General features: G+C 51.6%; 2 protein-coding genes across 9 annotated transcripts in view; one reads left to right on the top strand and one right to left on the bottom strand.

The window, feature by feature from the left end:
• The window catches only part of MYOCD (myocardin), a 290,754-nt gene extending 287,626 nt beyond the window's left edge, over positions 1 to 3,128 (top strand). For all 8 annotated transcript variants that reach the window (XM_014962675.1, XM_014962674.1, XM_014962679.1 and 5 more), the window contains one exon: positions 601 to 3,128. In XM_014962675.1, coding sequence (XP_014818161.1) covers positions 601 to 1,169 — 569 coding nt within the window. In that variant the 3' untranslated portion in view covers positions 1,170 to 3,128. The remainder of the gene's footprint in view (positions 1 to 600) is intronic.
• A 10,439-nt stretch (positions 3,129 to 13,567) lies between these two features.
• The window catches only part of MAP2K4 (mitogen-activated protein kinase kinase 4), a 92,051-nt gene continuing 78,909 nt past the window's right edge, over positions 13,568 to 26,709 (bottom strand). Inside the window, exons 8-11 of the mRNA XM_014962667.1 lie at positions 19,049 to 19,126; positions 17,841 to 17,989; positions 15,610 to 15,655; positions 13,568 to 14,519 (exon numbers count right to left, since the gene is read on the bottom strand). Of these exons, the coding sequence (XP_014818153.1) occupies positions 14,406 to 14,519; positions 15,610 to 15,655; positions 17,841 to 17,989; positions 19,049 to 19,126 (387 nt within the window). The 3' untranslated portion in view covers positions 13,568 to 14,405. The remainder of the gene's footprint in view (positions 14,520 to 15,609; positions 15,656 to 17,840; positions 17,990 to 19,048; positions 19,127 to 26,709) is intronic.

Raw genomic sequence — 26,709 nt, 5'->3', positions numbered from 1 at the left:
TCCATGCCAGCGTTGGTCCGTAGGGCTCGGTTCACTCTGTGCAGCCCAGCAGCACTGCCTGAGTTGAGGACAGCTTTCATTTGCCCTCCCTGTGCCAGCAGCCACTGAGATTGAATCCAGAAGCATATTTGCCCTCCTGGAGCTTGCTCCTGCTTGGGCAGTCCTGTTGGGGTGGTCCAGGCTTGGTTATCACCTCTGCAGACTGTGCAGAGAGAAGGATGGTGGGGTGGCAGCCCTACACACAGCACTGCCACCACCTCCCCACACAGAGTCCCCTGTGTCCCCCACTGTCCCCAGTGCCACCTCCTGCCTAGAGCACGTGCCCTCCCCTGTGCAAACTGCTGCCTGTGCCCTTGCCTGTGCCCAGCCCGTGGGGACAGTGCTTATGCCCCGGGGACTGTGTCCAAAACCAGGGAACTCGAGGTCAGAAAGCAGGAATGTGTGCAGCCTCCTACAGGGAGGGTGGGCAAGCAGTGCCGAGGGGATTGAGTGGGGAGCAGGTCTCTGTAAGCATGCCCCAGAGCCCAGTGGGGGGGCTGTGGTGGTGCCTCTGTGCCCAGCAGTGGTGGAACGCCTCAAACCTCTTTCATTTGTTGACAGAAATGCCAGCCAATGCCAAAGAAGATCGGTCCTGCCTCCAGAAAGTACCTCAGATAACAGTGTCTACAGGGAACTCCAGTGCTCCTCTCCCAAAGTCATCTGCCCCCTTCGAGCAGGTCTCTTCGGCCCAGCTCTCCTTCGAGCACTGTCCGGGCAGCAGCGATGCCCACCTTGAGGTCCTGCTCAATGCCCACAGCCCCCTGGGGAGGGTCAGTGAAATCGCCCTCCTGAAGATGGGGGGAGAAGAGTCCCACTTTGAAGGGATGATGGAGGGGTTCTCCGGCAAAGCCGCAGATGAACTGCTCACCTCCCAGGAGATTTTACAGACTCCCCTCTCGCCCATGGAAACCCAGCTCTCCCCTTCCCCTGCCGACGGCTCCGGTTTACAAATGAGTTTCACTGAATCTCCGTGGGAAACAATGGAGTGGCTGGACCTCACCCCCCCCAGCTCTGCCACCGGCTTTGGCTCGCTCACCCCCACGGGTCCCAGCATCTTCAACATCGATTTCCTAGATGTTACCGATCTCAATCTAAACACCAGCATGGACCTGCACCTTCAGCAGTGGTGAAAGGGTGGGTGGTGGAGGCAGGGTACTGTAACCCCTCAGCAAGCAATGTTTCTGTCATGCCAGAGGACACGCAGGGCTAATGTGCCATGTCCAGGGAAAAGTGGAGCCATTTTCCCAGGATATAAACTTCTTTGAATTTCCAGTTACTGCAAATTGATAGTACAACAGCTCTGGTACTTTGGTTTTCCTCCATTGTCACATCCCCACAGACGACACCAGTGCCTTTAACGACACTTCTTTAGATTGACAAGAACTTCAGTTTTGTTTCTTTTCTCTTTCCCTCCACCCCCAGTTTTAGCAGTCACTCTCGTGAGAACTGGAGCAGCTCATGACAAAACTGTGTGGTGAGGAGACCTCACCTGGGTGGCAATGGGAAATCATGGAGCAGGAAGCCTGTTGCTGCCCTCCTGCCCATCCAGCCCCGGGCACATCTTGGCCATGCCCAGGCCAGGGCTGTGGGAGCCGGGAGGCTGTGCCTGGCCAGGGTGACAAGCACACTTCATACAGCCAGGCTCACCAGGCATCCTTCCTCCTGCCCCCAAAGCTGTGTTGCCCAGTCCCTGCCCAGCTCTGCTCCAGGTGGATGAGAGATGGAGACCACCACATTCGTGGTGGCATCTTGTTGTGTTTTCCCAGTGCCTGGAGGCCTGAAAGCCCAGGAGCTCTCCTGGCTGCAGTCAGGAGGCTGAAGCCTGTCACCTGGGAGCAGAGAGCTCTGGATGTTGGAGGCAGCTGCTCAGGCTGTAGGTTCAGGTTTTGAAGGGATGTGGCATCCCGGTGGACTGCCATGTTCCAGCTAGTACGGTACAGAGGAAGAGATGTGTAATGTGTTTTGGTCCAAGGTAGGAGCAAGTCGTATGCAAAATGCAGCCAGGCTTTGGCAGGGGCTGCCAAAGGTCAGGATGGATCTCCACCACCTTGCGTGACCTGGAGCAGAGGGAGCCAGAAAGGGGCACTCAGTGATCTGCCCCTGGGGCAGGGCCAAGCGGGCCCTTGAGTGGCTGTGGTGTTGTGCAAGTGTCTGCTTTTGTTGCCTCCTCTTCTCTGCCGTCCATCCCTCCATCCTTCCCATGCCTCCTCCAACCCCAGCAGTCATCCCCTTCTTCCCAAGTTTACTCCAGCGTCACTGTTCGCTCAGCCCAGAGCAAGGCCATCGGAGAACTGCTGTGAATCACTGAGCCTGGAGGAGCTAGTTCTCCCGAAGCCGGCAGAGATGGATGCTCTCCTGCAGTGATGCCTCCCTTCTGAAGTCACCAGCATTTCTCCTGTGAGTCTCTGTGCAATATACTTCCTCGGGCTCTAGCGAGAAGGAGCCTTTGCTTCACTTCTTGGCTTCCACCAAAGAACTTGCTGCAGACTGACGGACACGTCTACTTCTTTGCAATTCTGGTTTTGCCAAAGTAAATATTGTTGCTGACAAAGATTGTTAAACTATTTACAGACTGAGCATATTTAATATTTGTGTTACTGGAAGCACAGCACATGGAGAGGCAGCGGCTGGGGAGGGGGCGCGGGGCGAGGGGCAGCCCAGCCCTTGGGGTTCCCCCCGGGATGCTCGGCAGCCCCGGCCGCGCCGCCCGCTCCTGGCGTTGCTGCATGCTGTGTAAAGCATGTGGCAGGAGCTTTCAACTCACTATTTAAAGCACCACTTTTCTATTGTACAAACGGTCACCGTGCACTGCTAGGATAGACAATCACAGGTTGCATTTTTTTTTAAAGAATTTCTTTTTCTAAGTGAGAGATTTTTTGAAGCCAGTCTGTGGAGAATATTAATAGCACTTGAAACAGAGTAGTGTTAGCTGCCACACTGCGTCATGTACAGGGCTTTCCAGGTAACTTTCTCCTCTCAGCAAATGTATTTCCTTATTTAAAGGGATGCTGTCAGCTTCAAACCTGTAAGCAAGCACATTTCCTTACCTATGTTACCAGCAACACCTTGATTATTAAAAACCCCTTTGTCTTGCCACTCGTCTGTTGGAGGTTTGCTGTTTGATTTTTCCAGCTGGGGTACCCTCAGCTCTCCCGGCTGCCACCATTTGGAACCAGATCCGTCCCATGGGGCAGCCACAGTCCTTGCAAGAGCAGCATTATTTCTTCCACAAATTCTCCTGGAGGATTTCTAAACCAGCCAGCCGGAGTCTCCTCTTCCTGAAGGCTTTTTCTTCTGTTGGCTTTGGTTTTGCTTTGTTCTCCTGCAAACCCTGTTCCTCAGGTCAGTGTCCCCTCCAAAGGCCACGGTTGGTGCCCAAATCCTTTGCATTTTCCAGGGCTGAGCTCCTGGCAGTGGTGGCTGCCAGACGTGGGGCTGTATGTGGGGGGCACGGGCAGAGATCCCCATGCAGCCAAACCTCCCCTTGCCCGGCGGCGAGTGGCAGAGGGGGATGGAGAGCTCTCCCCGGGGGGAACCCTGGGTCCTGCTCCCTGGTTCCCATCGGTGTCAGTTTCTGGATTCGTCCCATCTTTCCTTTGATTAAAAAAGGCTTCCCAGGACATTCACCCGCTGGTGTGCAGGGAGGGACTCCCTGTGTGGCCACAATGGCTTAAAAGGTAAAACAGCCTTGAGACATCACAGAAGTGACTCTGAAAAGGTGTAGATGAAAAAACTAGTTCCTGTGGTCATCCTTTTAATCTCTAAACTACGCTGCAGCCAAATGTGTTGTGATAAATGCCCGGACTGAGCCAAGTTACGGTTACTCAGAGGATGAGAAGGGAAGCCTGAATCTGGGATTGTTTCAGGAATGCTGATGGAGGAGCACTTGCCTGTCCTGCTGCCTGCTGAGGAAAGCTTGCTGGTGGTGTTCCACCTGCAGAGGAGCTGGGGAGATGTGCTGCTGATCTCCTGGTGCAAAAGGCAAAGAGCAGCGTGAGGGCTACAGGGAGTCACAGCTTTGAGGTGAAGAAAAGATGTTTGTCGGGTGCCAAGGTTTGGACAAAAGCCTTTGGGGAGGCTGAGTCCAGACCAAGGTCCTGCTGTGGGGCAGAGGGAGGGATTGGGGGGGGGTGTCCTGAGGTCTTCCAGACCCCAAAATGTAGGTGGAGAAGAGCTCAGCTAAGCTCTGCCCCAGCCATTGGTTTTCCAGCTCCCCAGAGTGGGCAGCAGGACAGGAACTGCTCTCCCCTCCCACCGCCTTGGCCAGAGAAGCCCCTGTAAAGCCCCATCCACCCTCAGCCACAGCAGCTTCCTGGCCGGGCACCACCCCTGGGTCCCATCTGGGACGTGTTTCAGTTTCCTGCCCTCCCAGGCAGGGCTGCCAGAGCCTGACCCCGCTGGGCACTGCAAGGTCCTTGCATTTAGAGCTTCAGGATTGTTCCCTCCTGCTTTGTATCCCTGTCCCCGTGCCATGGTGTCCTACATCTCCGACAACTCGTCCTTTACGGTACCCTGTGTCAGAGCAAGGCCATGGATGCTCTGCCGCCTTCTGCCCACTGCCTCCTGGTGAGCTGGACTCTCCAGCCCTAAAGAAGGCAGTGCCTTCAAAGAGTGGGTGATTCAAGGATTGGAGCATCTCCCTTATGAAGAAAGACTGAGAGAGCTGGGACTCTTTAGCCTGGAGAAGAGAAGGCTGAGGGGAGACCTTATCAATGCCTATAAGTACCTAAAGGGTGGGTTGAAGGAGGAGGGAGCCAGACTCTTTTCAGTGGCTGCCAGTGAGAGGACGAGGGGCAACGGGCACAAGTTGGAACATAGGAGGTTCCACTCAAATATGAGAAAAAAACTTCTTCACAGTGAGGGTGGCAGAGCCCTGGAACAGGCTGCCCAGGGAGGGGGTGGAGTCCCCTTCTTTGGAGATTTTCAAGACCCCCCTGGATGCTCCTGAGTAACATGCTCTGACAAGCTCTAGGCAATCCTGCTTCAGCAGGGGAGTTGGACTAGATGATCTCTATGGTCCCCTCCAACTCTAAAAAATTCAGTGAAATTCAGTGAGATTTTCCCACACAGGCTGTCCCACAGGATTTAGGTTCTTGGGTTTTTTCTTCCCATTTTTGTGGTTTGGCCTCAGACAGCAACAAAGAACCATGTGGCAGCCGCTTTCTCAGACCGGATGCCCCCCTGGCCCCGGCAGTTAGGGGAGAATGGGAAGAAAAAGGCCAAACTCGTGGGTTGAGACAAAGGCAATTTAACAGAACAGCAAAGGGAACAAGAAAACAGCACTGAGAGACCGGACCCTGGACACCCCAACCCGCTCCACTCCCCCGGTGATCTCCTGTCCCTCCCCTTCCCTGGCAGCTCTGGGGTACCCCTGGGCGTGGCTCCCATGGGATGGGATACCTGTGTCCCTGCTAGAGCCTGGGGAGAGTTAACCCCATCCCTGCCAGACCCAGGACACCATTAAAACCTGGATTCAACAAAGGAAAAAAACCTCCATCTCAGTGATGTCCCACTCTCCCTGGCCTTCCTACCTGAAAAATGCAGGAAATATAAAGAAAAATAAAAACTTCCAAGAGCCAAATAACATTTTTCATGCCTTTGGCGAGGTTTTTCAGTCTCAGTGCACCACCCAATGCTTCCTCCACAGGAGGCACTGAGGCATTAGCAGCATCTTTCCACCAGTCCCAGGTCAAGACAGACCATGGTTTAGGCACAGTTTCCCCTCCCAAGTGACATCTCTCCCTCCTGGCCTGACCCAAGGGGGGCCCTGTGCCCTTGTGGGGGGGGATGGGGAGGCGGCAGAGGTAGAAACATGCCTGTGCCTGTCGTGAGGAGAGCCAGGAGCTCCTGAGCCCAGCACAGTGGGTACCAGGGCCCTCCAGTGCCCCCTCGTCCACCTGTGACACCTACACCAGCGCCTTCACATCCCTCTGCACCCCAATGCCACCCCTGCACCCACAGCATCCCCAGCCCTCTCCAAGGGCCCCTCGGTCCTCAGGGCACAGCAGCCCCAACACTCCATCACCCCGGCAGAGCCCCTGCAGCAGCACATAGAGCTCCCCCCAGCCTGCTCTGACCCCTCTCTGCCACCCACCACCCATCCTGATCCCTCTTCTCATCTCTGATCCATTCTCCACGGCCTCTACACCCCTTTCTCACCCAAATTCACTGCGGGGGGTGCAGGGCCACCCACATATAGACCTTCTGCACCCCCTTCACCTGCTGTCACCATCATATCTGCAACACCTAAAAGGAAGCCACCAAGGAAGAAGAGAGGGCAACTTCTGGCTGTGCAGGATGCACTGAGGGTCTTGGGGGGCTTCAGCATAGTCGACATCTGGTTTTAAAGCCCAAACACTTGTTCTCTCTGGAGCACGGGCAGTGGCACGGCTCAATGGGGAGGGGTATTCAAGGCCACCAATGCTCTCTGGCCACCTTGGCTGATCCGCAGGAGAACAAGGTAGTCTTCAGAGAGACACTTTCTTTTTTTTAATCACAGCATTCCCACCCTCAAACTTTTACCAACTCTTTTCGTGCAAGTCAGGAACCAAGTTCCTTGGATTTCTACTAATTTCTTACACTCAAAATTTTGCTGCACTCAAAAAGAAACGTGCTTTTATACAAAGTCATTGATTTATTGTTGGTTTCATTAACGTTGTGAGAGTTGAATCAAAAAAATAGTTTTAGTTCAGTTACAAATATACTAATAGTCTGTGTTATGTACAATTCCAGTCAATGCTCACAGACCTCCTTGTACTGACCCCTTTTTCTGGGGGCTCTGCTCACCTTCCTCTACCTCTTTGGGGCCTCCAGCCTGAGGTGGAAGCTGTGGGGTGCCACGGCACGTGGCAGCATCTTCAGTCCTTCCTGGGAGAAGCAAAGATGTTGATGGATTTTTCTTCTTCACTCTATGGTTGGCTGTAGGGAACTGGAGAAATTTTTACCCCTTTGCTAGCAGGCTCATTCTTCCCTGGTTTTTAACTCCACGTTACATCTGGATTTACTGTACTTGGTGGGATTGATGGATGCAGGAGGCTTATTCTTTGTTCTCTTTCTTTGTTTTACCCAACAGTCCCCCCACACCCAAGTCACATTCCTTTGATGACCAGTGGGTGACCACTGATGAGATACTTAGGGCCCTGGGGCCCCTGATGTCACCCTGTGCCTCCTCCCTCAGTCCCTGCTGCCATTCCATGCCTCCAGCCCTCAAGGTGCATTCTGCTGTAGAAGCACAGGTAGTTATGGACACACAGAACCTCTCACTATCACTAGCTGTTACTTACAAAATATACACAAGTCCATTACAGCACACAACTGAGGAGAGCTAAAACAGAGCAAGAGATGATCAAGTTGTCATTAGGTAATTGGGGTTACAGCTGAACAAGCCAAAGCAAAGCTCCAGGCAGGCGATGGCGAGTTCAGAGAAGGTCTGGTGAGTCCTGAAACCCTTCTGCTGGCTCAGCACAAGGCTATGGCCTTGCAACAGCAGCAACAGCAGCACCCTGTTCACTGAGCTTTAACGCTATGAAAAGCGCGGGACCTCAGGAGAGGACACAGAGCATCTCCTGCATCGCTCATCAGAAAACCTGTTTGCCAGGGACACTTGAACCTCTCCCGTCCAAGTAACCCCCTTCCTGGTGCAGCCTCAGCCAGCAGGCTGCGAAGGGGTGGCCCCAGTACCCCCTGTTGGAAATGCCCCTGCATTCAAACCCACACTGGTGGGCGTGATCCCGTCAAAAATGTGGCTTCAGCTGCACTGACTTTTCTGCAGGAAGCAGGAACTGGCTGGATTTCAAAATGGTTTCCACTGACCTCTTGAAATGGGGATCAGATTCAAATGTCTTTAGGACATCACTATAACGTGTAATCCCAGGGCCTGAATATTTCTGTCCTCCTTCCTCATTTGCTTCCCTCCTGCTTTTCCAGCTCAAACCCAGTTGATGAAGGAGAAAGAAAAACAGGATCCTGGTGCAGGAAACCAGAACAGCCGTGGTCTGCACCATACAGAGGGTTGAGCTACAACTTCCAGTCACACACCCATCACAGTTTCTCCATGTTTTGGGATTTTTCTCTCTTACAGCACCTTCAGCTGGCCAGGGTGTGCTTGCTTGCATGGAGCAGCACTGCTGGATCGTCATTCTGTGGAGCACTGAGAGTTCAGTGTATCTCCTGGGTCAGCAGGACTGGAGGTGGTCATAAACTGAATGGCTCAAGAGCTGGTTCTGTAAACGTCTGGTGGGCATTCCAAAGCTCTTCTTCTCAGAAACACCCAACAGCTTCTCAAGCAAAATCACTTGTAATCAGTCCATGGAGCTACTGGTGGGCTGCAGCACAGGGGTTCTCAGTCTATCTTGAATCTGGTGAGAAACCGGTTTTCCTCAGATCATGCAGGATCTCCTCCTCTTCTCAGAATAATCTGGCTGAACACAACCCGGATTGCTAGAACAGTGGTTGTCTCCATCTAACAGCTGCACTCCTGTCTGCCCTCGGGAGAGAATTGCCCCCATGGTCGGCCACTAAAGTAAACTTTCTTCCCAGAGGCATAGAAAGAATTCAAGCATCCATATTTTGCATCTTGTCTTTCTGCCTGAGGTGGCTGATTCAGGTCAAGTATGGACCAAATCTAGGACAAGAAAGGACAGAGCAGAAGTGCTCTGGGCAGGACAATGGGGGATGCTTGCCAACAAGGAGGTGTCTGGTGTCCTAACAAGATGTGAGGCTCACGCAAAGCACTTTCTCTAAAGGTTTTCAGCATCACTCTGGTGTCTGCCCTCACACAAGCACACATGTGGTCACGCACACAGACACCATACGGCCTTGCAAGCAAGAAATGTGTCTCCTGTAGCATGAGCAGGAGGGCTTTCTGTAGACATCAAACCCTCCCACCCGCCTCACTTTCTGAGCCTTTCTCTGCTTTTGGGTGTGTGAGCCCAGCTGCACCCACAGGTACCGTCTCTGCAGAGATTTACTGTTGGAAGTGGCAAGTACTTGGAGATGCCAACTTTCTCCTGGCAGTGGGGCCTGCCCAGCCCTTCCACCTGGGATTTATCCAGAGATAACAGCTTTTAGTCACCCACAGCCTGGCAGTCACCCACGGCCCAGGCATCCAGCTCTGCTGGAACTCCCGAGACAGTGGTGGCCCCATCTGTCTCCAGAAGAGGGAGTTTGTGCTTCATCCTCTTCTCTAAGCATTTGCACAGCTTGAAATGCAATGGAAAAATTCAAGAGCTGCTTTCTTTTCTTATTCCTCACAGCAGCCACTCCTTCTTTCCCTGGACCCCTAGAGCAATGACCATGCTTGTGATTTGTATCAGGAGTCAAAGTGAAAAAAGAAGCTTTATTTTCTAAGCAGCACGCGGTACCCAGGCCTGAGCACTTCATTTATACTTACCTGGCCACCAAAGGAGACAAGAGGCTGGGATGAAGGCTAGGGGAAGCCAAGCAGAAGACTAGTGGACATACAGACAACACAACTCAAAAATGCTCCTGACGGGAATAGGTGGTGGTGCACATCTGCATTCATAGTGCTTGAGTCTAGGCAAGGATGTTTTTGAACTCATCCAAACCTCAGAGCTGGTCTTGCAGTCCCACAGACACACGATAATCATAATAGATCCCAGTATGACTTTTTGGATGCTATGTAACGCTTGGTGCAGATCTGAGAAGTGTCTCAGCCATGCAAAGTGGGCATAAAGGTGTGAATAATTGGTATGAGGTACCAGCCTGGACCACTGGGCACAAAGAGGGTGGTCAATGGCTCAAAGTCTACCTTGGAGGCTGGCTCAAACATCTGCTCCTCAGTCTTGGTGCTGAGTACAGAACCCAGGGCAGCCTCAGAGCCTGTGGAGCAGCACAGAGGGAGAAGCCAGAGTCGAGCCATATGGATCTGGTCACGATGTCCATTAGAAGACTCTCAGCCCCAGGGCTGGAGAAAGCCATCATACATCACTCAAGCAAGGAATGCTGGAATTTTCCAAGGACTCAAAGGAGCAGCAGCACTGGCACTGTGCTGGTGTGGGTCCTGTCTGAGACATCAGTGGCATCTGGGATGTGGGTCAGAGGTTTTCTGTACCACCTTCAGTGGTGACACAATGGCAACAGAGGTCCACAGCAAAGGCAGCGAAGTCAAAATGGGCAAGGAAAAGAGCCCACAGGAGGAAAAACTGAGCATGAGTTCAACAAGGGGCAACTGAGAGGAACTGAAATGGCTACAAAGACAGAACCTTCTGCACGCCACAGTCACAGGAGAAAAGAGATGAGAGGGATCCTCCGCCTCCTGCAGAGCATGGAAACACCCAGTGCAGGGTGTGCGCAGGTGGACTCACGTCAAGCCACCAGCTTCTTTCAGCTCCTTCAGCTGTGACAGCTTCCTCCAGAAGAATCTCGGGATGCAAAGGCAGGTTGCAGTGCAAAAGGGAGAGAATCCCAGAGCAGCTCCTATTCATGGAAAAAGGACCCATAAAGTGAAGAACTGGGTCCTTCACCACCTTCCCAGCAAGGAAGGATCCTCTCAGGTGTGTGGTCAGATTTTGTCTTCTACCTGAAGATCACCACATCAGAGATCTTGGGCTCTGGCTGAAGAGTGGGGTCAGCAAGGTGGTCCAAAGTACCCCAAGCATGTGCTGGCAACAGGAACCTTCCAGAAAAAAAGCTTCATGCGGTGGAAATGCTGAATTATGCAAACTGACAGACTTCAACCACGACTACCCTTTCACACCGTGTTTCTCTACGCAGCAAGACTTTCTTCAGCTCCATTTTCTGCCTTCCCTTCATAAAATTGTTCACGTGAAGAGATGCTGTGAGAGCCAGTACCAGGTTACTCCACCCATTCAGAAGTCCACGACCAATGATCCTTGCCGATACCCTCTGACTCTCCCCACACTGGACTGGGCACTACTGAGGAGGTCACATCAAACCAGTCTGAGCACTTCAAGGATGGCCCCTCGCCCCAGACACTGTCTTCGTTCCAGTGGGGCTGCAGGGGTCCAGTTCTGCCCACCCGCCTGGGCAGCCACCAAGCCCTCCATGGCTTCCAGACAGGAGAAACACTTGTCCCAGCAGCAGGAGGTTTGGCAGTAGGAATTACCCGGGCTCAGTACTCTTAGATCATGGGGACTTTGCAGACATGGACTGCTCTTTCCGAAACAAAGCAGCCTGCAAGGCATCAGCTTTGGTGATGCCCAGAGCGTGGGCACGGCCATCTCCCCTGGCTGGGACAGTGTCCTGAGCCACCAGAACCTCTCTCTGCAGCCAACATTGCTCACCTGAGGCAGTCCACGAGTGCAGAGGCCTCAGCAGTCCTCCAGAGAAAGAAAAGCTATCCAGGTCTCCTACACCTTTTTTTTTAAAAAAAACAAACCTTAGCATAAATCACTTTGACAGCTGCTTTTCTCTGCGGAGCTGCCTCCTCCTGGAGGAAAGGCCTGGAAGCCAGGAATTTCAACAGCTTTTAATGAGTCTTCCCATTCACGTCTGGCCTTACAAAATGAAAATAACAAGGTCACAGTCGCATCCTAGTTTTATTACAACTGACCTGCAGGTGAAAGGATAGAACTCTTACATAAACACTCTGAGCCACATATAAATCTTAAGCAGTGGAGGAAGTAAACCAGGATACCAGATAAAATATTCTGAAGCTCTTTGAAGCGGTTATGTTCCTGAGCCCCGTTTTACAGACAATAAGGCAACATCCCTGCACATGAGCTTTTTGATAATTTTTATGCATTTTCCTATGGTACAAACAAAAAAAAATAACCAGAGTTCACAATGTACAGTTCTTACATTATTTTCACAGCTTGTGAACACTAGACACCTTTTTTTTTTATTTTTTAATAAAGGTAAATTGCAATAAATGGTGCACCCTTTATAATAATCTGTATTTCACATGCTACACCTGCCACAGCCCTTCAAGCCTGACCTGGCCACTTCAGGTTTCCATTTCCCGTTCACCAGCAGCAAACTGGTGGAGCTACGGAGGAGGAACTGGTGGGGTTGCCAAGGAGAAGCTCTGGAGTGTGGGCAGGGCAGTGCCCAGGGCCCAGCTGGGCAGGCGTCACCTTGGAGGGGCACCAATTTGTGGTGGGCTCCATCTAAGCGTGAGCCCTCTGGAAGGTGTCTCAGCTGCTGTCACTGGGGTGTGACCTGGGCTGCAGCGACTGGGAGGGGAGGGAAGAGGCAGAGCGTCTGGCCTTACTGGCCCTGACTCGCTCTGGTCCCCCAAGCCTCCCACCCGAGAGACTCAGGGCACCTGAGGTCCTGCTACAGGTGGTTGAAGGCTGGTGAGATGAATTTGGATTTGCCAAGCCTGAGAAAAGCCATGTTTTTTGAGTCTGCAGGGCTGGGGGGAGAATTACCTCTTTGGATTCGCTATGCTTCTCGTTCAATGGATCCTTCCACATGATTCTCCAGAGCAGTTGGGAATGACCAGTTGTTTCAGAAAGCCTGCCATGTCCATTTTGGGAAGACTTTAGCGCCTGCCTGGCCTGAGGAGTATCCCCGGAGGGAGATCACCCCGGGTGGGCAGGAGGCCTCACCTCCCTGCCCAACGGGGAACCCCTCGGCACTCTCCTTTCCCCGGTCGCCAGTGCTCCCACACCTGCCCCATTTGTGCTGGGCAGCACTGGTTTGAGGTGAGGAGCCTGTTCCCTGGTGCCCCTGTTCTCATTCCCAGCATCTCCAGCCCTCTGCCTCCTGGGTCCAGTTGTGCCGCAGAGCTGTGACAGTAGTCGCTCTAACAGTGATGAAGTCCTACCAAGTGCCTACACTAGACAATTCAAAATGGAAATCAGAGACCCAGCAGCCTCCATCATACCCTGGTATGCTGCTAAACGCCTGAAAACTGCAATGTTTCGGAAAAAAAATAATTCAGGAACAATTACTCTTTGAAAAATATGTCAATTTAAAAAAAAAAAAAAAATGACTGATGCACTTTTTTACTCAGCAGAGGGTAAGAAGATGACACTTGCCTGGCGGTGCCAGGTCAGCTCAAACCCCACAAGGCATGAGACACTCCCTTGTCTCCATCTGCAGCAAACAGTCTCGGGGAGGTTCGCTGCAGGGTGCTGTAACAACAAACACAGAGGGTCCCAAAACAGGTTAAATGCGCCCAGAAGGTGGTGAATAAGGTCTCCAGAAAAGCTAAGCAGAGCGTGGCACTGGCAGACGTGGGCAGCACAGAGCCCCGGTGCGGTGGGGACATCGCAGAGGGGACAAACCAAGGGGGACATCCCGGGTAGGGGACAGCCCCGCCGTCCTGCTGGCTGCGAGGAGGACACACCGAGGTTTGCTCTTGCGAGGGACACTGGGCTGGGAGGTGGCAGCAGAGCCAGGCCAGTCTCGGGACAGTGAAAATACACCAGCATCAGGGCTGGGGACAGGGAAGAACAGGAGAAACACGGGGTAGAAATCACAGACAGTGGCTTGCGGCTCATTAAAGCAGCTGCAGACTCTGAGAACGGCACTCATCGAGGTCAAAGCAAAGCCAGCTGGTGGTGAGCGCTGTGCAGCTACAAATCAGGTCACAAGCAGGTTAAATTCAATTGAGTAGTTTAATAATTCTTCAGGTCAAAGGTCTTATCTTACCAGGTAACAATTTACAGGACACCTAGTTAAGAGTGAAGAGTGGCTGGCTTGGTAAAAGGAGAAAGAATACATTATGTCCCATCTCTGAATAGTTTAATGTTAGCCTCTTTCAACGCAACATATTTTTGGTAAAGACATATTCACTATATTTAACATGATCTCTCTTTAACAGGAAGTTCAGCTGAGCACACTGTCCCCAGAAAGTACACTGCGACTGTAAAGCAACAGAATTTCATAGCAGTAAATCTATTGCACTTTGTGAAGAATAAAATTCTCCTTTGCCTTTCCAGCTCCAGAAGGCAAAGCATCTCGTTGGTTAAGCAAGTTCTTCTCCCTCCAGGCAAAGTCTCTTAATGTTCAGACAGACAACGCCTAACTTTTGTTTGTTTGCTTTTTATTATTACTTGAAACAACAATTGGAAGAGTTTGAGAGAAAAATCTTTCCAGTAGCTGCTGAGAAGTCTCCAAGTTTTGAGTCTAGAAATGAATTTTAGGTGCTATCCAATCACGGTCAACAAATAAATGTACTTATTTCCACATTTCATGAATATGTCCACAAAAGAGCAAGATGAGGTCTCTCTTTGACCAACACTAACACTGTGTGATCAGGTATTACAGGGATGCACTTTATATGTGACAACAGTATACAGACAGGATGGAAATAACACCAATATTATTGCACATGGTGTTTGGGCGAGCATTAAAAACACTGCAGTATGTGATGAAAATTCTTTACAGCTTGTTTTCTCTCAGCCCTTTTTCTAGAGTTTGATGTAGCAGCAATATCAATCGACGTACATTGGAGAGCTGGGAGTTGCTGGCATTTGATCCAGGATTTTACAGACATAGCATGCAACATCCACTGTGCGTTCCTCATACATCAGGATGAAGGGATGTTTCTGGAACCAGACAAAGAGACAACAAGGTTACGTTCACCCTTCTGATATGTGCTGGCTACCCCAGAAAAAAGCTCAGCATATGGATTTGCCCACGCAGGCCTTGGTGGGCAGTAGGACATAGCCTGGTCCATGGCTTCTACATATGGGGACTCCATAACATGCAGCAGGGAGGTGGGACGGGGCTCCAGGGGTGTCAGAACTTCTGGGCAGGAGGGCGCAGTGTCAGCAGCACCTGGCTCCTCCGTAGCACGGGCATGCACCGAAATACTGTCAAGACAGATCTCACTGTCAGCCTTGTCAGCAGAGGGGAGACAGGAGTGAGACGGCTTGCAGAGCTCAAACAGAAGATCAGGACACAAGCCCAGTTCTCAACCCTGACACTCTGCTCTGCCCAGGGGACCGCTCTGGCTGAACCCAGCTCTGAGCAGCGGGGAAGCAGCGACAGGGTGACTCTGGGGCAGGACTCCAGGCAAATGCCTTTTCTATCACACCACCACCAGCAGGGACCCGGACCCGGGTTGTGGTTTCACACATCCCCTGAAGAGGTGGCTTCCAGATGCCCAGAGCTCCTTGAAGGTGCCTGGCTGTCAACCAGGCCAACCGAAAGGCCTCACTGCGTTCCCTCCTTTAGGACCCCCCATGGCAGACAGGCTCTGCTGGTGTCTCACTCCAGAGCCGTTCTTTCAAGTCTCTCTTTTGCCTGAGCCCACCCATCCTCCTCATGTGGCCTGTGTGCTGGAAGCATTTACACCTCACAGCAGTTCATCAAGGCTCCTGCACAGTACTGGGACCTCAAGCACATGGCCACCCGGCCTGCATCTGCCCACCTCAGGGACCACTGGCCCACCGCTGCGGGGCACATCCCCCCATCTCCTGTCGTTATGTACGGCCAGTAACTACGGTGGCCACTGCCATGACCACAGGCCAGAGCAGGTGGCACGGAGGTAGTGTTCTTCCTTGGTCTGTGGAGCTGAACACCCCACCTTGGTGGCCGAGAAGATGAGGAGCGAGCTCGGGCGCGCGACCCAGCTCTGCTGTGTGACTAGCAGAGCCGCGACGGCCAGCGCTGGCAGCCACGCTTCACACTCACCAGAAGCTCCTTATACTTTGGCCTTTTGGACTCGTCCTTTGTAAGGCTAAAGAAAGCAGAAAGAGAATTAGGAGGAGGTGGGATTGGGGTAGTTGTTACAGATGTCAAATGCAAATTTTTACGGGACACAACATGGAATCCGCTGCTGTCATGGTGGGATTCACCACCTCCCACACCAGGCAATACCAAGAATGTGTTTTCTGGAAAAAATATCCTTGTCATGCTGTGAGTGACCACAAGTGCAGCCACCAATGAATCCTGCTGGGGATGGAGCCCAAAGGAGCTGCAAGTGGAAGGGCATCCCGCCTGTCGCTGCCATAGGGAAATGGGTCTGACTGCAGCATCACCACGAGTTCTGGCCTGTCCTCCATCCACGGGACAGAGGGGCTCAGAGGCAAACGAGGGGCAGGACGGCCTGTCGGGGCACAGACAGGTGACATGGGCACCCAGTGGGCAGGTGCTGGGGCTGCAGCACCCAGTGGACCCCTAAACCGTTGTGTGGGTCCAGGTCTGGGCTCCTGGGCCCTCCCAGCTCATCCCCAGCACTGGTGGCACGTCCAGCACTGAGCAGGCCACAGCCACCCGGAAGGGACAGGAGAGGTGACATGGCTGCCCAGGGGTGGCTGGGGAAAGGGGGGCCTGGATGGCAAGCGTCCCCTCCTGTGGGGCTCCACCGGCATCTGACCACCTGCCAGATGCCCAGCCCAGCGCAGGGGGATGGCAGTGAAGGCCACCCAAGCCCTGCACAGGTGACATGGCGGGGGACAGGAGAGGTGACAGGGACTGGAAGCAGAGGGGCTGCAGGATGGGGCTCGGCAGCGCCAGCCCCGGGAGCCAGAGCTGCTCTGCTGGGAGGAGAGAGCGGGGCTGTAGTGTCTTGTCCAAATGAGGGGAGTTAAGGCTCACTCCCAACAGCGGCTTCTCCATCCCCACTGGCTCTGGCTGAACCTTTCTCAAGCTCTAGCACTACGACTGTGCAGCCTCAAATTAATCAGAGAAGTAGAGGGTAATTAATGCTGCTCCCTGGCACTGCTTGGTCCTGTTACCTGCCTGCAGAGCTGCGCAGGGGCAGGGAGGGCTGTGGCAATAACACCCTGGCTTCAAGCTTTTGCTACCCAACAGCAATTCATTTCCTAACCTTGGTGAGTTGGGCGTTCGAATATGCTCCTCACAACACCTTTAAGGCAACTAGTCAGACCTTCAGCTCACAGAGAAAGTGTTGCTCTGAAATTTCTATGCACACTTCCATAGAATCACAGAATGATGCAGGTTGGAAGGGACCTTAAAGATCACCCAGTTCCAACCCCCTATCCTGGGCAGGGACACCTCCCACCAGACCCACCAGTTCTGTCATTCTGTAACTATGAAAGTTAAAATTGTCTAGAGCTGAGTGTGACTGTCACAGAGCTTTGAGCCAGACACCCCTGTTCTAGGGATGCCCATCACCTGGGTCAGGAGGTCCCAGAAGAGGAATGCAGGTCACACTGGCGGATCATCTGTGTGCTCTCGTATTGGGTTAACAGAATTATGTTGACCACCTTTCACATTTTGATAGAAAAGTACTCCAACAGAAAATTCACAATGAACCCTTAACCTAAGCGGGACCACACACTCGGGGCAGGCCCATGGACGGCCCCGAGCCCCTCCTGCACAAACCCTGCCACACTCCCCATCCAAGGCTGACCATGTCCCATTCCAGGGCCCTGCCTTCTCAGAAAAGCACCTCTACTCTTGGTCCTGACATAGGATTGATACAAGACATGAAGCCAACAACCAAGCAAGGTCCTGACCCTCACTGTGCTGAGCAGAATGGGGTGGGAAGGCTCCTGGCTTTGCCAGGCAAATGGCGGGACCAGTACAGATCCTCAGCCCAACCACAAGACAATACTGCCGGGTGTCTTGGGCTTCTGCCTGCAGAAGAAAGGGCAAACAGCAGGTCTGTCCCAAGGCTGTGTCATACCGAGAAACAGGATGCACAGGCCAGGCCCTTACTGGGTCACACAAACCTCCTGCCATGGGTCTTATCAGGCTTCCCCTAAACACACTCTCAGCAAAGGTCTGCCCTTCAGCCCCCACCCAGACAAGTCTCCCATCACTCCCAAACAGAGAAATGTGAAATGGGAAAAGTCCTCACCCTCACGTTGGCGCAGGAATGTGAAACTAAGCATTGCCAAATACCTAGCAATGACAAAAGAAGCCAACTCCAAGTGCTTTCAATAGGAAACACTTACCACAAGTTGACGAAGTTGATGAAACTTGGGGAGAACTCCCGTTCCTCTGAGTTGCTCAGCTGTGGTGGGTCTCCTTTTACTACTTGTGTCAACTGGTCAAACACACTGTTCCACTTGGGGTAGGGGAATCGCCCCGTGGCCAGCTCATACTGCAGAGACAGCAACAGCACCAGGCAGGTTACACAAGGTAAGTTCAACTGGGGTAAGAAAATGTCTGCCAGGACCCTGAACCTCCCAAAAGGAAGACTACGATGAGATTCTTCATCCCATTCTCTACACGAAGCTCAGCTGAGAGGAGGGGAAGTTTTACCCAATAGCAAGTTCTGCTGCTTACATTAGGAGAACCTCCAGATTTAAGCTGGCTTAACACAAACATACTTCCATGTTGACAATGTCTTTTCCCCCACTGGCTATAAAATGAACCAGAGCTCTTACTAGGGTGCTCAAAAGTAGGAGAATGAAATCCTCTGGTCCCTTTCCAAGCATCCAAACAACCACTACAGAATATGGATAGTGAGAGTGATACAATCATAGAATATCTCAAATCGGAAGGTACCTGTAAGGATCATGGAGTCAAACTCTCTGCTCCTTGCAGGACAGTGAAAACAAGCATTTTAAAATGCTTCTGGGGAAGAGAGAAGCTACCGATTCATACTTGTTGCTTCTGCTTTCTCTTCTACTTCACTACCTCAAGAAGGGAAAATCTTTTCAATGTATCAGTGCGTGCACCCAGCAGTGCTGTGGTTAAGCCCAAGAGGAATCAGCAGTCGGGATCCAGGATTAACTGAAGCCCCACACAGCCGAAGTGTGCCAGACGCCGGCTGTGAGAAGCTCATTTACACCTGCTGGGTATTCTGCTCTGCACCACCACACTCACCATCCCTTCTCATCTGAGATTTTGAAGGCTAAATTCATTTATGATCTAACACGTCTTCCCTGCTCACATCTCTTTCTCTGCAAAACATAGCTGCAGCTAAATGTATCCTCAGGGCTTCAGGAGAGCCATCTGCCTCCAAGGGATGTACGCTCATTCTGAGCCAGGAGGTGCCCACGTCAACCACAACATGCAAAGGCTTCACAGCCGCGGAGCTGCACTTTGCTTCATGCACGTGTTCCACACCAAACACCTCCATCATGCTGCAAAGAACCCCACAGCCACCCCCTAGGACAGCACCGCGCCGCAGAGGGTCCAAACCTCACTCACTCACCAATGTAATCCCCAAGCTCCAGACGTCTGAGCGGACATCGTAGCCTTGCCTGGATGCGCTGGGATCTATCCTTTCAGGCTGAAACAGGAAGAAGGACCAGTCAAACACTGAGCCATGCATGAAGGAATGAGAAGCATCTGCAAATTTAGAAAAAAACTCTAAGGTCATGCCGCTGGGCAGAGCCAGCCCATCCCTAGGGCCAAACTTGTCACCAGGGCACACGTCCACCCCCAGCAGAGAAACATCTTAAGGAATCAATCACTGATTGTAAGGATGTATAGCGTAAAAGGTGATCCATAGCGCAATTCAGCACAATTCAATCGGTGTTGGTTTTTTCTTTTCTACAAGCAGCCTGAGTAATTATTTTGTCCCTAGGGAATCATAAGAATGAGAACGAACATCTCATGCACCAGCCCAGGGAACTGAGGTTTAGCGGTGTCTATCATAACTCCCAACTATCTGCTGGTTGCTTAACCTCAGGGAGTATTAAAAACAATGCATTTTAAAAAAAGCTCTTCTTTCCAAAATTTTGGGTATCCCTTGAAGTCAACTGTGATGTTACAAGTTCTTCAGACATGTTTTCCATAGAAAACAATATCAAGCCAGACATGGGTGATTTGCACCTAAGAGCGAGTTATCCACACAGGTGAACCAGCACAAAATATCTTTATGGTTTGTGTCATCTTTATGAGAAACCTCAATGCTGTAATAATGTAATAATTAAAATGTCAAAAGACACAGGGTCTCATTCAGTTTTGACTACAACAACAATAAAGGGACCTGAACTGCAATTAAATAATAAATTATCAGGTACAGGAAATACTATGAAAGCCCCTGGTTGCTTTGTAAGCTAAATTTTCACAGCATTTCATGGCAGGTGCCAGCTGAGGAGTGCCACACAACGAAGTCCCTTCATGCAACTTCAACCCTCCAGTGTTGAACTACCATGTTCCTGCAATACCTCCCAGCCCCAAGCACTGACAGCGTTTGTGGTTGCTCTTCCTTGCTGCCAGCTCTCCTCTTTGCAGCCCACCACCCACACGGGGCTGTCCCAGCTGTGACTGCTTTCAGACCTCCCCCATCCCCTCCGGCTCCAGGAGCTTTTCCAACAAGGAAACCTGCCCAGGCTACCACCCACACAGAGAAGGGAGAAGTTTCCACCAAGGTTCAGTGGTTCTACATGTGGCTTCTCCTACAACTTTCTTGTCTCCACTACTCCTCAGCACACAGTTGGTTGCCTTCCCAGTGCCACTGATGTGTTTTATCATCCTTACTTCCAGTTACAGCCTCTGCTTTGAAACAGGCCGGTTTCAAAGGCAATGCCCTGAACATGCTCCTTTCCCACCCTCCCAGCTCTGCCCTTCCCTTTCTTACCCTTTGGCTGTGGTTTCTCTTCATCCTAAGCTCATGTATTAGTTATTCCTCTCATGACTTGGATGGACTTTTCAATAATTCTGCTGGGAGGGCAGGAGGGTATGCAAAATAATAAAATTACTAAAATTCAACTCTCTCAACCACCAGCCCTTCACATGCTCACTTTGTAGCTCAGTCAAAAACCAATCCTGTTTATATTGCAGGCAAACTCCTGCTTGTAACTGCTCCCAACCCAGCATCCCGTCTTGCTGGATGAGTTCAGTCCTTCCATATTGAGAACACCACATCAATGGACTACCAAATCAGTTGATAAGGAATTAATAGCTAATACAAGCATCCATTTCTTTAGATATGGCGAACAGAAACACAATGACAATTTCTCCACAATTTTGTACCTAAGACAGTGGGAAAAGTATGTGAAAACAGCAAGAGGAGTAAGGATCTGAACGGAAAATGTGTATTCCCAGCCCTTGCTGCTTGGTTATTTGAGGGAGGAAGGATTGATAAGCAGCGAATATTCAGGATCTGGATACTCTTGGGTGTATCAGGCAGTTACTGGACATTTCAGCAAGAAGAAAACATCTCAAGGGGGAGCCCACGGCTGAGCACTGGCTCACACTCAAGCTCAGGAAGGACAAGAGGAGCTCAGACTGATAAACTGAAGCTATCCTCTGCTCAGAAGTAACACGTGGAATAACATCACCTGATTGGTACAAAAAAAAAGTCAAAATGCTCTCACTTATTTATTTCCGTGAACAAAATTTCCTGAGAAAGCAAATGGAAAATGTCAGCAGTAGGAAGGTGGACAGAAGAACATCAATGACAGACCAGCATTAGATGTGGCCCAGAAGGTACCTCCTCTGTCCCCTCGTACAGAAGGTCACAGACTGAAAAGGAGTTTCCAGGGACTCTCATCAACCACGCTCATGAGTGACGCTGTGTCCACCCTGTCCTGCCTCAACGCCACGGGCAGCATGATGGACCTGCCCCCTGCAACAGCCTTGTTTGCCTTTGCCCACCCCCTAACCCCCTCCAGCATCCCTGGGTCTCAGGCTCCAGACCAGCCGGACTCCATGGGCCCAGCAGCTCCCAGTCCAATGCCAGTCCTGCCACCGCTCTGTGCAATGCTCTGCCTGCATCCTCTTGCCTCCAACCCCCACTGCCAGACACTGGTGGTTCCTCCTGTCCTCTTGGTTCCCAGCAGCAAGAGTGGGTGTGAAGCAGACCAAGCTGTCCCTTCCTTGTCCCTCGGGCACAACGTTGTGGCCAGCAGGCTGAGGGAGATGACTTTCCCCCTCTATTCCACTCCTGTGAGACCCCGCCTGGAGCACTGCATCCAGCTCTGGGGTCCCCAGCACAAGACAGACATGGACCTGGTACAATGGGGTCCAGAGGAGGCCACAAAAATGGTCAGAGGGATGGAACACCTCTGCTACGAAGAAAGGCTGAGAGACTTGGGGTTGTTCAGCCTGGAGAAAAGAAAGTTCCAGGAGACTTCATTGCAGCCTTTCAATAAATAAAAGGGCTTATAAAAAAGACAGAGAAAGACTTTTTACCAGGGCCTGTACTGACAGGACAAGGGGCAATGGCTTCAAACTGGAGGAAGGTAGGTTTAGATTGGACATAAGAAAGACATATTTTATAGTGAGGATGGTGAGACACTAGAACAGGTTGCCCAGAGAAATGTGGATGCCCCATCAGTGGAAGTGATCGAGGTCAAGTTATACAGGACTTTTGAGCAACCTCATCTAGTGAATAGCAGGGGTTTTGGACTATGTCATCTTTGATGGTCCCTTTCAACCCAAACCATCCTGAGATTCGATGTTTTGATGATTGTACCAATGCTACCTGTACCACTCTGGACCAGTGCCCCACAGCAAGGCAGCTATCCAGGGGCATGGTCGCTATCCATGGCAGGCCATAGAAGATGGATTCCCTGGCTGGCATATACCTTCCCACCAAGAAAATCAGAGTTCCTTCGCAGGAACAAGGACCACCTTGTGAGAAGAGACTGTCTTTAGCCCCACACACACCACCATGGGGCACGCCCCCCATGCAATGGATGTTGGTGCGCGGGAATGGCAGCGGGTGGCTCAACCCTGTGTGCTGGTGGGGACACATCATGACATCTGGTGGCTGCTACCAGGGCCCAGCCAGCACAGGGCACACAAAATTATGGAGATGCCAACCTTGCCAGTGATGAGACTCGTACACAGCAGCTCCACAGGGATGTTCTGCAGCAGAGCAGTTCTCTAACGGCAGGAGAAGGACGTGCTGTTGGTGCAGCTCAGTGAATGACAGCAGGTATTTTGGGAAGGGTCTGAAGTACTAAAGGTTGTGTGTCCCTGGGACGGGTGAGGTAGGTGGCAGTGGTGAGACAGAGCTCCTCCTCCCACAGCACCCACAGACCCGCTACCACCACCCAGCAGATGGAGCAACAGGGACTTGGCTCGGGATCCTGGTGGCACAGTTAAAGGGAAAGCAGGATGGACCAAAATAAATCCTGTCCAAATACAGAGCAGAAAGAATCCTGGGAATTTTCCATGTAGATGACATGGGAGCGATTAACACCAAGGAAGGAAGAGTCAGCATGTCACACTCCAGGAACCTGGAACGAGAGCTGCAGACAAAGCCTGGCTCCTGCCAGGTGTCCTAACGCCGAGCGCTAGAGAGGGAAGGAAACAGCTGAGATGGAGACCCTCTTCCATGTGCTGACAGTAAGAGGCAGGGCGTGAATGCATCAAAGACGGGTGCAGGCTGTTGTGGGGCTTCTCTCCATCTCCCTGTCCACCTCAGCACCAGCACCTTGACTGAAAAAAGGAGCAGAGTGGGCAGCACTGATCCTCCCTTGCCTCCAAAGCCCAGCCAGGCAAACACACGCAATTTGGGGTGACACAAGGACATGCACACACAACTCCCTGCAGTCCGCATGTTGCTAAAGAGCAAAGTAGCATTCCTGGGAAAACCCTTTTCTTGAAGCTCGGATCTGGATTTTCTCTGGTTATACAATCACAGAATTTTATCCCGCATGCACTGCAAATTCAAAAGGCCTACATAGCACTGAAATGTACATAACAAATCCTTAGTCGCTAATTAGGCCAGAGCATCCCTAAAGTGGAAGAAAATGAAAGGTGACGAGGAGCGAAGAACAACCAGAAAGAGCTAAATTTTTGCAATACAAAAGGCAGAACAACGTCTAGAGGATACAAACTCTCCCTTTGCTCCGACCATGGGAACAGACGGATGCGAGACGGAAGCTGCCAGCCACTGTTGGAGACTCTCTTCCCACTCTAAAAATGCGGGAAACAAAGTCCAGGGGCATCCCTGGTGTTGGTCGGTGGTGGGAGCAAGGTAAAGTACTGCACATCTGGAAGTGGGGCTGAGGGGGCTGTGGCTGCAGTGCCAGCTGTGCCAAATCCAGCTGCAAAGCCCACAGCGCGATGAGAACCAGGCCAGTCAGGATTAACAGATCTTCACGGCTCTGACAGGAGAGTCTCGAGTCTCGCAGGAGAGAGTTAGGGCTCCCTGGCACACCATTCTGCTGCTGTGTTACCTGAATGCCACGTGTCTTTGTTTAGGGATGCTCAAGACAAAAACGCCATCTCCCCCGTGGTGGTGCCCCTGTTACTGCGGGTTCCTCGCGTGGTGCCCCTCGAGCACTCGCAGAGAGAAGCATCTGTCGCTGCCCGAGGGACTGGGCTCTCGGGGCCAACTCCAAACTGAAGCCACAGCGAGGAGGGGAGCGACGGCTCTGAGGAGCTGCCTGCAGGTTTGTGCAACCATCTTTAGGACCATAAATAACCAGCTTGGGAAATTCTTCTGCTGTTCAGTAAGGAAAAATTATGTCACTCACCTTTCACATTGCTGTATTTCTTAAGCATATTCCTACAGTGAAGAGCAAGTTGTTCTTCCCTCAGGGCTCTCCCTGCCCACCAAGAGGAGCTCAGGGAGGTGGCCAGTGCTGGTGTCACAGCATGGCCCGGGCTGGGACACAAGCCATGGGCACAAAGTAGGGCAGGGAAGGAGGCACCATCTCACTGGGCTCTCCAACCTGCTTCGCCCATCTCCTCCTCCTCCAGTGTTGAGGATGCTGTGTCCAGCTCCCTCTCATCTGCTTGCTGAGACCCCCAAACATTTTATTCCTGTGAGCCGTGTCCCTGACTCCACTGCATGGCTGGGCTGGCAGCTCGGACCCTGTAAGGCTGAGGAAGGGTCTGACTGCTCACCTCCCAGCACTGGTCACCACCAGCCCTGGGGACATGACCACCATCTCCAGAAAAGAGGCAGTCCCGTTCTGTGAGGGGACTGTCCTCAAGGGGACCCACCATGACAGCTCTCAAGCAGACCTTGGTGCCTAAGATGCAGCCTTACAGTAGGTGCTGGAGCTCCAAACAGATGAGAACTTCCGTTCACTCCTCCTGGCTGGTGCTACTGCTCTGCTCTACGGGAAGTTTCGGAGACTCACTTAGGTGGCTCCCTTAGATGACAGTGATTTCCCTTTGGTGTCTCATTTCATGTGGATCTCGATTTGTACGTGCAGTGAAGCTTAACAAGCTCTCTGGATCTCCTCCTAGGCATGCAGGAGCTCACAGAAGGTGACCTCAGTGCTGCAAAAGCCTCGGTCTAAGAGCACAGAGGTGAGTCATTCACAGGAGCAAGTGAGGCATCACGGTCACACTGAGCTGGGCAAAGTCTTCTCTCCAGTTACACCCCTCCTCTCCAGGACAAGGTGATTGATGAAAAAGCTGTTAGCACCTCGTTTTCTCTGGACCTGTATCACAGCGCCGATGGCGCAGGGGCCGTGCAGCACCCCACGCAGCAGCCTGCCCTGGATGCAGGAGACACAGCGCCTGGCCCAGTGTGTGACGCAGCACAGCAAAGGACACACAGTGTGACGGGTGCAAGAGCTGGCAGGGAGTGGAAAACACAAGTTCTTCTGTCTTTGCTGCCTAAGGGGACCTGCTGCTTCCCCCTGTTCCTCAGTCTACCACCTCTATGGCAGCAGCAGCAGCACTGTCTCTGCGTGCACCACTTGTAAACCTTCTGAAGACAAACACTAAATAGGGCATCAGAGTATTATTATTGTCCAAAACCAACTTCAGCCAAAATATCCATCCCTACTTGGACTTTTGCATTCAGACATTTGTTCCAAAATCCCCTCTGTTCTTTGATTTCCTGTCCCTCCCCCTTGCCCAGGTCAGCCGTGGAGCCTGTTGCTGCACGGAGATTATCAGCAGAGATCATGTTTCTAGAGAATGGCCTTTCCTCCCCTCCTATTTCCTTTACATATTTACTCTGAGAGACTGTTTCATTTGAAAAATTCTCCAGCAGCATTTTCCAGGTGGAGACGCTGGTTTCCGTTCACATGGGGTTAGCATCCCCTCCCAGCTGGCTTTCCTTGCAGCGTTGGAATTCCTCCTTCTCCATAGCAGGAAGATCCCAGGAAAATGACGGGCTGGCGGATGGTGGACACTTGTGAGGAACAGAAAGATTGGCAGGAACATTAATGAAGCAATGAGGTCCCATTGGGCTTGGCACAGCTGATTCTCAATGACCTTCTTCATCTTGTTAAAAAATGTAAATGTGTGGCTGTAATAAGCTTGGAGCAGTGCAAGGCATTGGCCAGGCTGCCACTACATCAAGCATCAGTCATTTGCTTTAGTAAATGACTTCACTGATAGAGTTCAGAGTAACTGCTGTTAAAAGGTCTCTGTTGCGTGGGAAAAGGATCTATAATGGGACCTCAGTGTTGTCTTTCCTTGGCCTTATGGCTAATAATATCCATGAAAATATAAAATTAGTGCTGCTAAATTCTCCATATTATAAAAATATTGCTAGGGTGATAAATAAGGCTTCCTGAAGAACTGCTGTGATGTGAAGGTTTGGCAAGCGGGCCTGGATGCTGACTCACTCAACCAGACACAGGAGGAGCAGGACCCCAGGGTGACAGGCTCCTGGAGAGGGACAGCAGAGCCAAGAACCATCATCATTAAAGGCTGGGGTGACGCATGGGGAACTGCAGCTTTCATTATATACTCTGCAAGTGAAAGAAACACTGGAAGTTTGCTAAATTTCAGGGTCTACATTTGTAAAAACCGAGGGGGAGGGTGTTATAGCATAGCCATAAAATACAATCCAATCCGCCTTAAGACCATAAGCTGCTCAGTCACTAATCTCCTCAAAGGAAAGCTTAAGAGGTGACTCCAGCAGAGTCAGAAAGTACCTACCGGGGAGAGAAGCTGTGGCCAGTATTAAGTACTCCTTAATTCTGCAAACAAAGCACGAAC

This window comes from Calidris pugnax, unplaced genomic scaffold, assembly GCF_001431845.1.
Source record: "Calidris pugnax isolate Ruff unplaced genomic scaffold, ASM143184v1 scaffold470, whole genome shotgun sequence".
Lineage (NCBI taxonomy): Eukaryota > Metazoa > Chordata > Aves > Charadriiformes > Scolopacidae > Calidris > Calidris pugnax.
Note: the sequence above shows the minus strand (reverse complement) of the source record. Positions and strands in the feature narration are given on the sequence as shown.